Raw genomic sequence first — 13,200 nt, 5'->3', positions numbered from 1 at the left:
TTTGTTTCGGTTTTTCAAAAATTGTTTGGAATGTTTTTGTTCTAAATTTTCAGAAGTTTTCAGAATTATTATTGGAATTTCAAAAAAAAAAGTTCCCCTATCCACAAATTGGTCAATTTTTTTTTCAAATTTTCATGTTCCAATTTCTTTTTCGGAGTTTCAACTTTTTTTGTGTTACCAATTTTGGTTGCAAGTTTCCAAAAATGTTTGTGTTCCACATTTTGTTTTGGAATCAAAAAAATGTTCCTGTTTGAAAAAATTGTTCAAGATTTTAAGAAAATGTTCATATTTTTAAAAAATGCTTCATTTTTTAAAATATGTTTATAAATTTGTAAAGTGTTTGCGCTTCGCAAAAAATTCTCGTATTTTTTTCAAAAATAGTTGATATCGAGATTTAAAAAATATCCGTATCTGCGCTGGTGATTAGTTCTTAGGATTTTTCACTGTTTTATAACCAATAATGGTCGGTATGTCAACGGGTTGGAGCGTTATGTGTTTAATGAGACATCTTGGGTTCGATCCCCATGAGCTCATCGTTTTTTGAGCTACAGTATATATCATCACAGCCTATCATTATTTCATGGGCCGGCCCATACGTTCGAGAAAATCACAGACGAACGTACAAATTAACCCCAGCTTCCCATGCGGACGAAAAATAGGTAGGTCCCACCGTAAAAGAAAAAAAATATCACAAGACAAACAATATTATGACCAAACCAAGAATACCTATTCCATTTAATAGTAGGTATAGGTATAGGTATAGATTGTTGGTTATTTAGTTGTCTCTAATTAAGTTGCTAACTACATAATTAGTCGAGGGTATTTTAGTCCAAAACTCATCCCAATTCTATGCATATGTCACCGCGCGCAAAAAAATACATCTTGCATTGTAAAAGCATCCACATAATCAAAAGAAAAAGAATATGAATCAACCTGTAGTTGGATGGTCAGAAGGACAGTGGTATGCCCAACCCATTAAAGTTCAAATTCTAAATTTGACATTGATGCTCGCATTTTGCTAGATTTATTTCACGTCTTTCCTGCGACGTGCGCTTAGTAGGAGGAGATGTCGCCATCGACTCCCGAAAGAGTCTGTGATGATTTTGTTAATTTTCAGAAGATGTGCCGGCACAGTCTATTGAAGGTGCTCACCGAGATAGAGTGTGCGTGAGTCCGATCATAGGAGTGAATGTATATGCGTACGTTTAAGCGTCTGCGTCTTCACTGTGTTATTAACTAGCACATATGCCCATGCGTTGCAACGGGAGAGATGTTTATTACGAGAAGCAAGGAAGAGAAATGATATGTCCTCCGAAAACAGTCTCTGCAGCGGTGGCCGACAAAGGTAGGAGCTGCGATCTTCCCACGGGTCATGTTTGGTGTACGAGATCTTGATAGTGCTGGGTTGGTCGATGTCTCCTACCACGGTGTAATTGGATGTATTACTAATTACAACACATAAATCAAAGACCAGACGACGTGCTGCTAGCTAGTCGAAAAAACACATCCTAAAAACCAACGGCCAAATCGAATATTTAAGAACATAGTGCAGCATCAGTTTTGAAACATTTTTTGATTTTTTCGAACTTATCATAAAAATAAGAATGATTTTGCGTATATTCTTCGAAACATGAACAATTTGAATTCCAAACAGATTTTTGAAAATTCTGAATATTTCACAAAAAACATCAAGAAAGTTTTAAATTGGATTTTTTAAATTCACGAACATTTTCTGAAAACACGAACTTTTATAATAACCTGACTATTTTTTCAATTAGTGATTTTTTTTTATTAAAATGGTTTTTTTTTTGAACATTCAGAACAATTTTGAAAATGTTTTTTTTCAACTAATAAAATTATTCTAATTTCGTAAATATTTCACTGAAACAACAACATTTTCAAATTTGAAACATTGTTTCAAATGCGAAAAGAATTATTGGAAATCATAAATAATTATGGAGAAACAACATTTTAAAAAATTGGGAACATTTTTTTATTTTCAAAAAATTTCATAAAGAAAATAAAATAAAGTGTTGAATATTTTTCTAAACGGAAACTTTTTTAGATTATGGAACATTTATCGAAAACTTGGAAAAAAATTCTTAGTTTTTTTAAAAATTTCGAATTTACTAAAAAACGAGAAAATGAAATTAAATTTGGAAGGGAAAAAAGTGAAAGGAAATAAGAAAGAAAGAGATAAATAAACATAAAAAAGAAAAACACAGGATAAAAAAAATGGGCCGGGCCGGTATATGGCGTCCTATGGGAATTTTTAAGTATTTGACACTTCGTGCGGCAAATAGGGTTCTGCCAACTATGTGGGCTGAAAAATAAGCAGGCTGGCTTCGCTGTGCCTGAGCGCGCGGCCCAGATACGAAATTCACAAACCGTTTTTCTTTTGTAGCAGATGAACGCACAGAAATTTAGTACCATCTCGGGTAAAAATAATCTATTTGTTGGTGAACAGATGAAAAAATTCGAAGAAACGCACCTTGCTTTATTAGTATAGGTATAGGTATAGATAAGAAGGAAAAAAATTGTTAAAAAGAAGAAGGAAAAGAAACAGGAAAAGCAGAAAAAAGAGAGAAGGAAAGCAACTCGTATCCTATCCGTCCGACCGGCCCGAGTCGAGTCGGTTCGCAGCAACAGCAGCAGAGCCCACCTGCAGCCTCGGGTTTCACTAAAAAAAAGACCTGCAGGCAGCCTCGGGTCGGTTCGAGCAGCCGACACCTGCCACTCGCGCCGCCGCCGCCGCTAGGGCTTCCTCCCTCCACGCCGCCCGCGATCGCCGCCGCCGCCGCCGCCAGCGATCGCCGCCGCCGCCGCCGCCAGCGGGGGAGATGGCGGACCGGCTGACGCGGATCGCGATCGTCAACGAAGACCGCTGCAAGCCCAAGAAGTGCCGCCAGGAGTGCAAGAGGAGCTGCCCCGTCGTCAAGACCGGTAACGCCGAATTCCCCCTCTCCTCTCCTCCTCTTGCCCCCACTCGGCGGGCCGCCGGCCGGACGGGAGACGCGAGGTCGTTTGGTCGACTAGATCCCCAGGTTGATTCGGCTGCTTTTCGAGTCCGTGCGTGCGTGGTGTTTTGATCTGGCGCCTCTGGCCGAATTGCTCGCGAGATCTGGCTGCTGGGCACTCAAGGCGCCCCCTTGATTTCTCCAGCCAGCACCACTACCAGTGTCGCTCCTGCTACGGGCTCTTTTACTAATCTTGTTCTCGTGCATGCGAGCATGCGACCAATTTAAGTGCTCTCTCCGCCTCTTGAAAAGAATTGAGGCTGTGCTTTTGAGTTTTGACAAATTAGGTCCGGTCAGTGGTAAAGTCGAAAGCTTTGACTACATCTTCTAAAATATCTGGGTTAAACATGCTTGAAGAAGGCCATGTGTAAAAAATTGCCTATTTTCACAACGTCTAACTTGAATTGGTGGTGAAGGAAAGGTTGTGTTTCGGGGACCATGTTCATGCCCAGAGCAAATTTTATACGACCGGCTCCCCGGTTGATTGACAATTTGACTATACGTATTGTAGCCTGTGAAGGACATATTGCATCTGGCGCGCAGGTTTGTAGCGTATCACTTATTTTGTTTGTGCGCAATAGCTCTACACTCGACTCGGTGTGGCGTTTGTAATATATCCTGATGCATGCTTATTCTGATTGTATACATTTTCGGCTTTGAGACCATGGCCTATTCTGATTGAACTGGATTACGACAATTTGCTGGTTAATTTGTTGCACAGGGAAGTTGTGCATTGAAGTTGGTCCGGCGTCCAAGGTTTCCTTCATCTCTGAAGAGCTGTGCATCGGTTGTGGTATTTGTGTCAAGGTATATGTCTATATGCATATGCTGACAGCTTCCAACACAGCTACTCCCTTCGTAAACTAATATAAGAGCTTTTAGATCACTAAAGTAGTAATCTAAATGCTCTTATATTAGTTTACAGAGGGAGTACTAAATTGCATGGTCTTTGTATGCGCTCTACTATTTGGTTTTCTCATTTCTCTGTAATTAATTCTTGCTGCAGAAATGCCCATTTGATGCCATCGAGATCATCAACCTCCCAAAAGATCTGGAAAAGGATACCACCCATCGCTATGGGCCAAATACATTCAAATTGCACAGGTAAGTTTTGTTTGATCAAGACTTCTCGGTTTGTATCAAGTTGTGTGTTATTTGTCATTTGTGCAATTACTAATTTTGCACTCGCAGGCTGCCTGTACCAAGGCCTGGTCAAGTGTTGGGACTTGTTGGAACCAATGGAATTGGAAAGTCCACAGCGCTTAAAGTCTTAGCTGGCAAGCTGAAACCAAATTTGGGACGATTCAAAGTATATATCCCATACCTCCTGCACAAAAAGTTTCTTCTGTATTCAGTGAACTGCTCAAGATAGTGTTATTTAGCTCTGCACTTCTCCTTTTTTTTGCAGAATCCACCTGATTGGCAGGAGATCCTTACATACTTCCGTGGCTCTGAACTTCAGAATTATTTTACACGTTTATTGGAGGATAACCTGAAGGTACTGTATTGCCACAGTTTTTTATTCACTGTGTTCGTAATTCAGGCAGGGTCTGTTACTATTTAGTTTCTAACAAGAAGCTTGTGATAACCTTTTCATTTGCCGTGTTATTTTTCTGTTCTGTTTTATCATATGTGAAAATAGGCATGCAGGCTAGTAGCAATATTCTCTCCCACTTATGCATTCAACGATATGCTTGTAGTAGATAGTCTAATGTACCTAGAGTAGGCATATAGTACCGCACTTATGGTAAACATTCAACTTCTTTTGTCCTTCAAATAGTAATATGCAATGATCATTTTAGTAAAACCATGGCTACGGCGATTCTTGTATTAATGCTTCTAATGTGGATGCCTTGAGATAACACGTTACTATGTGAAGTGTTGCAAACTTGCAAAATTAAGCATATACGTAATAGCATACTCTATATCTTATGGTTTAGTCTTCCTGATATTATTTAGTCATGCATTTGTTACCATGCCCTCTGTTACTGTCTGACATACAAATACCTGCTCTTTCATATTTCTAATAGACTGTTGTACTACTGTATGTTTTTTTTAACAGTTGAATACTTCTGATGATTCCTTGCACTCTCTCTGCAGGCAATCATTAAGCCTCAGTATGTTGACCACATTCCAAAAGCTGTCCATGGAAATGTCGGGCAAGTACTTGAGCTGAAAGATGAGAGGGATATGAAAGCTGAGCTGTGCGTTGACCTTGAATTGAACCAAGTTATTGACCGAAATGTGGGAGATCTTTCCGGCGGTGAGCTCCAGAGATTTGCAATAGCAGTTGTTGCTGTGCAAAGTGCAGAAATTTACATGTTTGATGAACCATCAAGTTATCTTGATGTTAAGCAGAGACTGAAGGCTGCACAAGTCATTAGGTCCTTGCTGAGATCGAACAGGTAATCTGTATTTGTTTTCATGGATATATTTTGAATCTTTTGACTAATAAAATCTTTGAAAATTTTACTGACAAGTACTCTGATTTTGTTTCCAGCTACGTCATTGTTGTGGAACATGACTTGAGCGTCTTAGATTACTTGTCCGACTTCATTTGCTGCTTATATGGAAAGCCAGGAGCTTATGGTGTAGTTACACTGCCATTTTCAGTCCGAGAAGGTATCAATATTTTCCTGGCTGGATTTGTTCCAACTGAAAATCTTCGGTTCCGAGATGAATCTCTTACATTTAAGGTAAGGCAAGATACGCAGATGGTATTTCAGATCCTTGTTCCATGATGAAAATATGTTCTGATGTTTATATTGCCCTCTTAGATTGTGGATACACAAGACAACGCGGAGGAGATTGAAACATACCAACGATACAAGTACCCTACCATGAGCAAAACCCTAGCAGATTTCAAGCTCACTGTCATGGAAGGTGAATTCACTGATTCTCAGATTGTTGTGATGCTTGGTGAGAACGGGACAGGGAAAACTACATTCATCAGAATGCTGGTACATCTCTCCACCCGTTACTTCTCCCCTATCTTCTCTCTATATATAGTGTACTTTGCGCTCTTGATCTTGCAAGGCACTGCTATATTTGTGTAAATAGCGTTATGACTAAAATGATACAAATGGAAGCTTTGTGCTCTAGACCTATAATGCTGTAAGTTCTTTGATAATGTGATAACTCCAGTCTTACGTATTACGATCAACCATTTCATGGTCAGAATTTTCAGAAGCAATGGTATCTTGTTTTTCTTATCCACTTCTTAAATTTATAGCAACCATTCAATTCCTGAGAACTGTTCTCAAGTCAAAACTGTTACCAGATAGCTACTCTTCTATACAAGAAGTTTGTAATCTAATTTGCATTTAAATTGATGAAGCCCTTGGTTCTTATGTTCATTGTCTTTTATGATCGAACAGGCTGGGCACTTGAAGCCAGATACCGTGGATGGAGTTGAGATCGAAATTCCTGAATTTAATGTGTCCTACAAGCCCCAAAAGATTAGCCCAAAATTTCCGGGCTCAGTGAGGCAACTGCTTCATAAGAAAATACGCGATTCATATACTCATCCTCAGTTTATATCCGATGTAATGAAGCCACTACAAATTGAGCAGCTCATGGATCAGGAGGTGCTGAATTTATCAGGTGGAGAACTCCAAAGGGTGGCTCTATGTCTTTGCCTTGGACAGGTATCTCCTTGTATCTGAAGTTCTGAACTGTTGCTTAGTATTCTTGGTTTAGCAGGACACCATAGTTCATGTTTGACCACCTCATCTGTATTGACAACAGTATCTTGCATGAGATATAACCTCCACATGCAAATGAAGAGCATTTTGTTAACAGCAATTCAAGAGCATTTTTTAAAACCAAACCAAGAGCATTAGATAAAGCACAAAATGTGTTTGAAAAGATGTCATTCCTACTTCACATGGTCTGAGAGATACCAGCAGTGAGAAGGTAAAGAATTAGAGAAACATGGAAGGTGGACTTGGTGACATTGAAGTCATATTGTTGTATGAATTTGTGCCAAGATAAAAAAATGGCTGTAACGGCTGTATTAATTGTTGACATGGATATAACTTCAGACCAGTTTATTGTAGATGCTATAAGAGATAATTTCATTTGCAACATGCCAAGTGATTCATGTTCAGTTGCTGGTTACTATTTGTTCAATGTTTGCTGAAAGAGATTTTGTACGACAGCATAATATGGATGAGACTCAGCTAGCACAACAGATGTGGGATACAAGAATATGAGTACCGTCATCAACGTGTGTGGATAACTAACTAACTAACTAACTTGTTTATGTACTTTTCAGCCTGCAGAAATCTACCTTATTGATGAGCCGAGTGCGTACCTCGATTCGGAGCAGCGCATTGTCGCCTCGAAGGTGATCAAGAGGTTCATCCTCCATGCCAAGAAGACGGCGTTCATCGTCGAGCACGACTTCATCATGGCAGCCTACCTTGCGGACAAGGTGGTGGTCTACGAAGGGCGCCCCTCCGTCGAGTGCACTGCCTGCACGCCGCAATCCCTGGTGTCTGGGATGAACAGGTTCCTATCGGTAAGTGCATAAGCAACATCCATCCATCTAGGGAAGCAGAAAGCTAGGGCAATCGACGAGCTTTCCTGGTCAGTTAAGTTGATGGGCACAAAAGCAAAATACCCTTCAACAACTTGGTCTGAGTAACCTCCCCTTCTATCACAATTAGAGTGTCATCTTCACATTGTAGCACAGGGCAGGGTTGAGAATCTAGGACGGGGTGTCGAAGCCTGCAACACATCCAACCACCACAATGAAGAGCAGGGGGGAACGTCTCCCTGCCTTAATCACCTTTTAAGGTCGATCCGGTCTTCTGGTATTCCTTTGAATAGAATTGATGACTTGGCCGTGGTTAAGAGTGCTTCCATCCATCCAATCCGGTGATCATTAAACCCTCTGGTCCTTGGAACAGAGAACAGTGCGTCCCAGGAGGCAGTGTCAAAAGCCTTTCTTTTTTCCTTTTTCTGCAGGTTTGGACCAAATCCATTGCATATAAGAAATTATCTGCAATGCGTCGCGCCTTGTCAAATCCTGGCTGGTCGTTGTTAACGAGCAAAGTAATCTATTAATTCTAAAACTTTAGTAATCCATTTAACTCAACAATTGAGCAACGAGATCGGTCAGACGGTACCAGGAGAGTTGCCATTGTCTCTCTTCCTAAGCAATATCATTAAAGATCTATTATTTCTCTCCAGTTGCAGCTTCCCAGAATGGAACTGATTGGAGAAAGCAATTATGTCATCTTTAATGGCTTGCAAAGTCTTTGTAGAAAGCTGAGCCGAAACCATCCGGTCCTGGACTTTTATCCCTCGGCACATCTCTTATAGCTCTGATAATCTCGTCTGAAAACGCAGTAGTCATAGAAGACAAGCCAATCTGATCTGAATATAGCTGAACCATGTCAATGCCAAAGTAAGTATTGGATCGGGTTTCCATCAGTTCTTTGTAGAATTTAGTCAGGACATCTTGTTTTGCCGAATGGGAAAAGTGGGGGCACCCCATCGACAGTACAGATTTAAAACATGTATCTTCCTGCTCTGCTTTGCTGCCATGGCAACCGAATGGAGAAGTGACTGAATTTTGAGCTTCATCATAGTTATGAAATGAAATTCAAGCTGACACCTGTGTTTGTTGCACTGACACAAATAACGCTAAATCCGGAGTTTTCTTACCCGTGCTTTACCCCAGTCCTTCGGTTTGGAACCAAGCATGTACGTGTCGCGTGGAGGTGCCCTTCTTGGCTCATCTTCATGTCTGTCAATATGCTAATAAGAAAATCAATTATGAGGAAAGTTTCAGTTACATATATCCAAGATTGTACAAAATATGTTGCATAATACCCAGAAACCTGTTCAGCTAGTTAACTAACACTAACCAGCGAACTGTGAGCAAATGAAGCACGGGTGCGCAGTGTGGTAATTGCTTTAATGTTTCATGTCAAGTTGGCAAAGCCCATTGAACAGGGGTGCACACCTGACAATGGGTAGTGCTGAAAATTACCAATGTGGTAACTACTTCAATGGGCTTTGCTTTAATGTCTTTCTTGTCAAGTTGCACTTTGGTAAAATTTCCAGCTATTAGCTTAAATGTTTTTACTATGTAAACTAAATAACTAATTTCAAGGTTGAGTCTTGTTTGCAGTTCAGTGTGATTGCGATAATGGCAAATTGAATTGGAAGAAACAGCATTAATACTTAGTTGGATATGCCCATAAACTGAATGGGCAGAGTCATAATTCAGTATGATGCATTTATGGACTGCGGCATGCGACATCTCCTAGCCGCTATCTCTTGTGCTTGATTGCCAATTTTTTGTGCAAAATATGAAAGAAATGTGTATCTATCTACTATTTTATGTAGTTGGAATCGAAACCCTCTAAGATGTATAATCAGTTATATCCCTCTCCCAGCATCACTTGATTTGAGCAGCACGTAGAGTTTTGCATCTGTAGTTTTCAGCGCTAATTTCTGTTGTTTTGTTCCTTCTGGTTTGGCAGCACCTTGACATCACGTTTCGGAGGGACCCGACCAACTACAGGCCTCGGATCAACAAGATGGACTCAACCAAGGACCGGGAGCAGAAGGCCGCGGGGTCCTACTACTACCTCGATGACTGACTGATTGGCGCACCGCCCCTCCCGAGAGAATTCAGTTTGACTGATCTTGTTTTTAGGTGAATTGAATTATGCTCGGATAGACAGACAGACAGACCTGGGTTTGTCCCCGTTTTTGTCCTGGGTTTTATACTGAAGTTGGAGAGATTTGGCAGATGAGACAGCGAACTGCACCTGCTCTGTCCCAGGTCAAAAGCAACTCTGTTATCTTTGTTACTTAATTAGCAGCTACTAATTGAATTAGCATACATGCAAAGCCAGACCTGATCTGAATCTGATGGTTATGTTTCTGCTCTTTCTCGTGTCGCTGGGTTTTTCTAATTATGCATTTGCATTTTTCTTTTGAAAAAGCTACCGGTTTAAACTGCAGAAATTATGTACGGAAAGGTCGCACACGACTATCAGTTCATACTCATGCACAGCAATGCAATTTATTTTAGCATGAACTGCATGAGTCTTAAAAATGCCAACGGAGCTCGAGCTGTTGGGAGCTTGTTTTGTAAATTCAAATTTTCGCAGCGTAAAAAGTTCTGATTTCTTTTGTGAACACATACACATGTTACTATGTATGTGTAAAATTTCACAATGTTATACTTTCACACATGGTGTACAGAAGAAAGAGAAATGTGTATTTTCAAAATGGGCCCTTCTTTTTTGTTGTTTGGCCGGAACTTTTTTGTACAGCCCATGAATCACAATATTTTTAAACAAAATTTCACACGCTCATGCGGAACACATAAGTTTCCATGGAACTTTTTTGGATTGTTTTGAACCTTACGAAAATGCCTTGTGATTTTTTTAATTGGGAGACAAGCAAAAATGAAGGGAATGAGACAACCTCTACAAGTGCTCATAGGTAAGATGAGCAAAGAGAGAAGAGAGTGAGAAAACAAAACACTAATCTAAGAGCCAACCCTGTTTATTTAGGGCCTGTTCGGTAGTCCACCTGCTCCACAAAATCCTGCGCTCCGGCTCCCCGAGGCAAGGTCCCACTCCTCCATCGATTATGAGAGCCCGGAAACTGTTCGCTTGCTTGCTCCGCTCCAGTTCATAAGATGGGCCGGAAGCCCAATAATCTGGCCTTTGGCCCATACTGATGGGAGGTGGTACAATAGAAAAGATGACGAGCGCCAGAAACATAACACCAGCGAACCGGTACGCTCGACTTATCGGTGGCAGCCTGCCGTAAATTGAATGAACTCCTCTGTTTCGAGAATCTGTGGAGCACCTCATTCCTCGCTCCGTAATTTTCAACAACAGAGCGCTCCGCTCCGCCTCCGTCGACTCCGCCTGCTCCGAGAGGGGAGTCCTGGAGCGGAGCGACTCCGAACAGGCTTTTATTTATGCGAGAAAGCCAACCTTATTTCTCCTCTCCTCATTTCCACTGGCCAGCCAGAATCTTCACCACTGACGCACGCCTTGACCATCTTAACAATTTTTCCGTAACATCATCTGTGTTGCAGAAGTCCTTCTGCAACATCATCCATATTGCAAAAAATCGAGATAAAAAAAAATTCTACAACATCATCTGTGTTGCAGAAGTTGTTCTATAACAACATTCATGTTGCAAAAGAGTTAAGACGAAATAATAATAATTATACAACAGAAGCTCTGCTGCAAATGTTTCTCCAATATGAGGTCTCTTGCAAAGGGTTCTGCAACATCACATTTGTTGCAATGGTGAGAAAAGGGCTAGGCAGCTGCATGGCTCCAGATCAAAAGGCTATCGAGGCAGTGAATCCTTTAGAAAGATTCATCTGGTGCCCGCGGAAAACATTGGTAACAATGAAAAAAATCATAAACTTTGTTTGTTTGGAATATGAAGGGTGACGCGTCGATGTTGGATCCAACAACATCCAACTGCCCCCCCCCCCCCCCCCCCAAGATTAAACATTACTATTTTCTATTTTCCACTGCCTACGTGGTGTTTTGTTTGTTGTTAACGGTTGTGGTTGAACGGTGGTAGGCGTCTGTTTGTGTGAACCAGAGTTATTTCTCTAGCTACATCTACATTACGGTTTTGAGAATCAAACTGAGACATGAAGGAGTAATAGCCGTGGGGTTCACGTGTTTGAGAAGCAGATAGGGTGACAACTCAGTAACTCACCCAAATCGTGTCTGCCTGATCAAACGGCTGTTGTGCGGATGGCGCAGGCGAGTTATCAGTCGAATGATACCAAACGTTTTCCCAACAATAATGTTAAATCAAGCAAAGCAAACTAAAGAAAATTGTAGGTCTATTGATCGGCATGCATCTACTCCCTCCGTTCGGAATTACTTGTCTCGAAAATGGACATATCTAGAACTGAAATACGTCTAGATACATCCATTTCTGCGACAAGTAATTTCGAACGGAGGGAGTACATGTCTGATGATATGGTAGGTATATGAGCACAAGTTGCACAACCCTTGACGCAAACCAAGGATGAGTTTAACATGAATAGACGAACACTGATGAGGGCCTCTTCGGTAGCTTCCCAGCTCCACGCTTCGCCGAATCCACGACTGGAGCTGGCCCGAACGGCCCGGCTCCATGAAGCTGGCTTCCCGGATCAGTGGCCGGGCTATGTACAAAGAGTCGTGCTATACACACGACATAAATCAGACGATTCATGCATGATGAATGAAATCCGGCCGGACATACGTCTGATGGAGAGAGCATCAGCCGCTGGATTTTCTGTCGTGCATACATCGGGCACGAGGATCGTGCATGGAGCAGTTTTGATGTACAAAAACGTGGAGCAGCTCATTTGGAGATCTCAGAAAAACGCAAAAAATAGAGTTTGCTCTTATTACAGAGTTGTGCCACCGTCAAGTGCCATACGTACCGGTTCGATAGATAGGCTGGAGAGACGCCCTGATCCCCACTCTCTTATTACAGAGATGTGTCACCGCCAAGTGCCATACGTACACGCGTGATCCACTGAAAAGGCTGTCAGCCCATGCATGGCGAGAGGGAAACTGGAGCAGCCTCATCGAACGATTTTTTGATCGCTAGCGTTCCGGCCGGAAGCTGGCAACCGAAACGAGAAGCGAGATTTGAGGATTTGCTGAAGTTGGGCAACTACCGAACAGGCCCTGAATACCGGCCATCTTTGAGTACAAAAACTGATTGTCTTATCTGTCCTATCATCTCGCAGGCTGGAACAGTTCATCTTCGGCAAAACCGCCAAGACACAGGGCGCCTGCTAGTTCTACGCCCACAAATCCATCATCCGTCTGAAATACACTCCCTCCATCCCATAATGTAAGACGTTTTTTGACACTAAAAACGTCCTATATTATGGGATGGAGGGAGTAAATTCTAAGAGTCTCTCTCCCGGTCTTGGTCATGAGGTCGCCTCCAGAAGCTAAAGGTATTGTCTGATTGCCTAGTTGATTGATATTCCCTTTAAACCATATAAATGCAAGTATGTTTTAATCATAGTTATATTTTTTAAATTTAGAACCTATTATCATTACGAGCTCCTGAGATGGCTCTGACCATTCCGAAGTGTTTATCATGGTAAGTGGCTTATTGTCAATAATATAGTCAACCTTTTCTTCTTACTTGAATTGTCAACTCAACT

General features: G+C 41.4%; 1 protein-coding gene across 1 annotated transcript; it reads left to right on the top strand.

Annotated features, from left to right (window-relative positions):
* Positions 1-2,711: 2,711 nt before the first annotated feature.
* LOC125540432 (ABC transporter E family member 2-like) lies at positions 2,712-9,926 on the top strand. The gene is made up of 11 exons (XM_048704047.1): positions 2,712-2,943; positions 3,739-3,824; positions 4,024-4,121; positions 4,209-4,326; positions 4,426-4,515; positions 5,118-5,422; positions 5,518-5,713; positions 5,795-5,977; positions 6,395-6,664; positions 7,294-7,539; positions 9,515-9,926. Exons 1-11 carry the CDS (start codon positions 2,841-2,843, stop codon positions 9,632-9,634), a joined length of 1,815 nt encoding a protein of 604 aa, XP_048560004.1. The 5' UTR covers positions 2,712-2,840; the 3' UTR covers positions 9,635-9,926.
* The last annotated feature ends 3,274 nt before the right edge of the window (positions 9,927-13,200 follow it).

This window comes from Triticum urartu, chromosome 2, assembly GCF_003073215.2.
Source record: "Triticum urartu cultivar G1812 chromosome 2, Tu2.1, whole genome shotgun sequence".
NCBI classification, from domain to species: domain Eukaryota; kingdom Viridiplantae; phylum Streptophyta; class Magnoliopsida; order Poales; family Poaceae; genus Triticum; species Triticum urartu.
This window is presented reverse-complemented; position numbering and strand designations above follow the sequence as displayed.

Coding starts and splice junctions, on each gene's coding strand:
- LOC125540432 (XM_048704047.1), top strand. CDS start 2,841: ATGGCGGACCGGCTGACGCGGATCGCGATCGTCAACGAAGACCGCTGC. Junction 4,327..4,425: donor CAAATTTGGGACGATTCAAA/GTATATATCCCA, acceptor TTTTTTTTGCAG/AATCCACCTGATTGGCAGGA. Junction 7,540..9,514: donor GGATGAACAGGTTCCTATCG/GTAAGTGCATAA, acceptor CTGGTTTGGCAG/CACCTTGACATCACGTTTCG.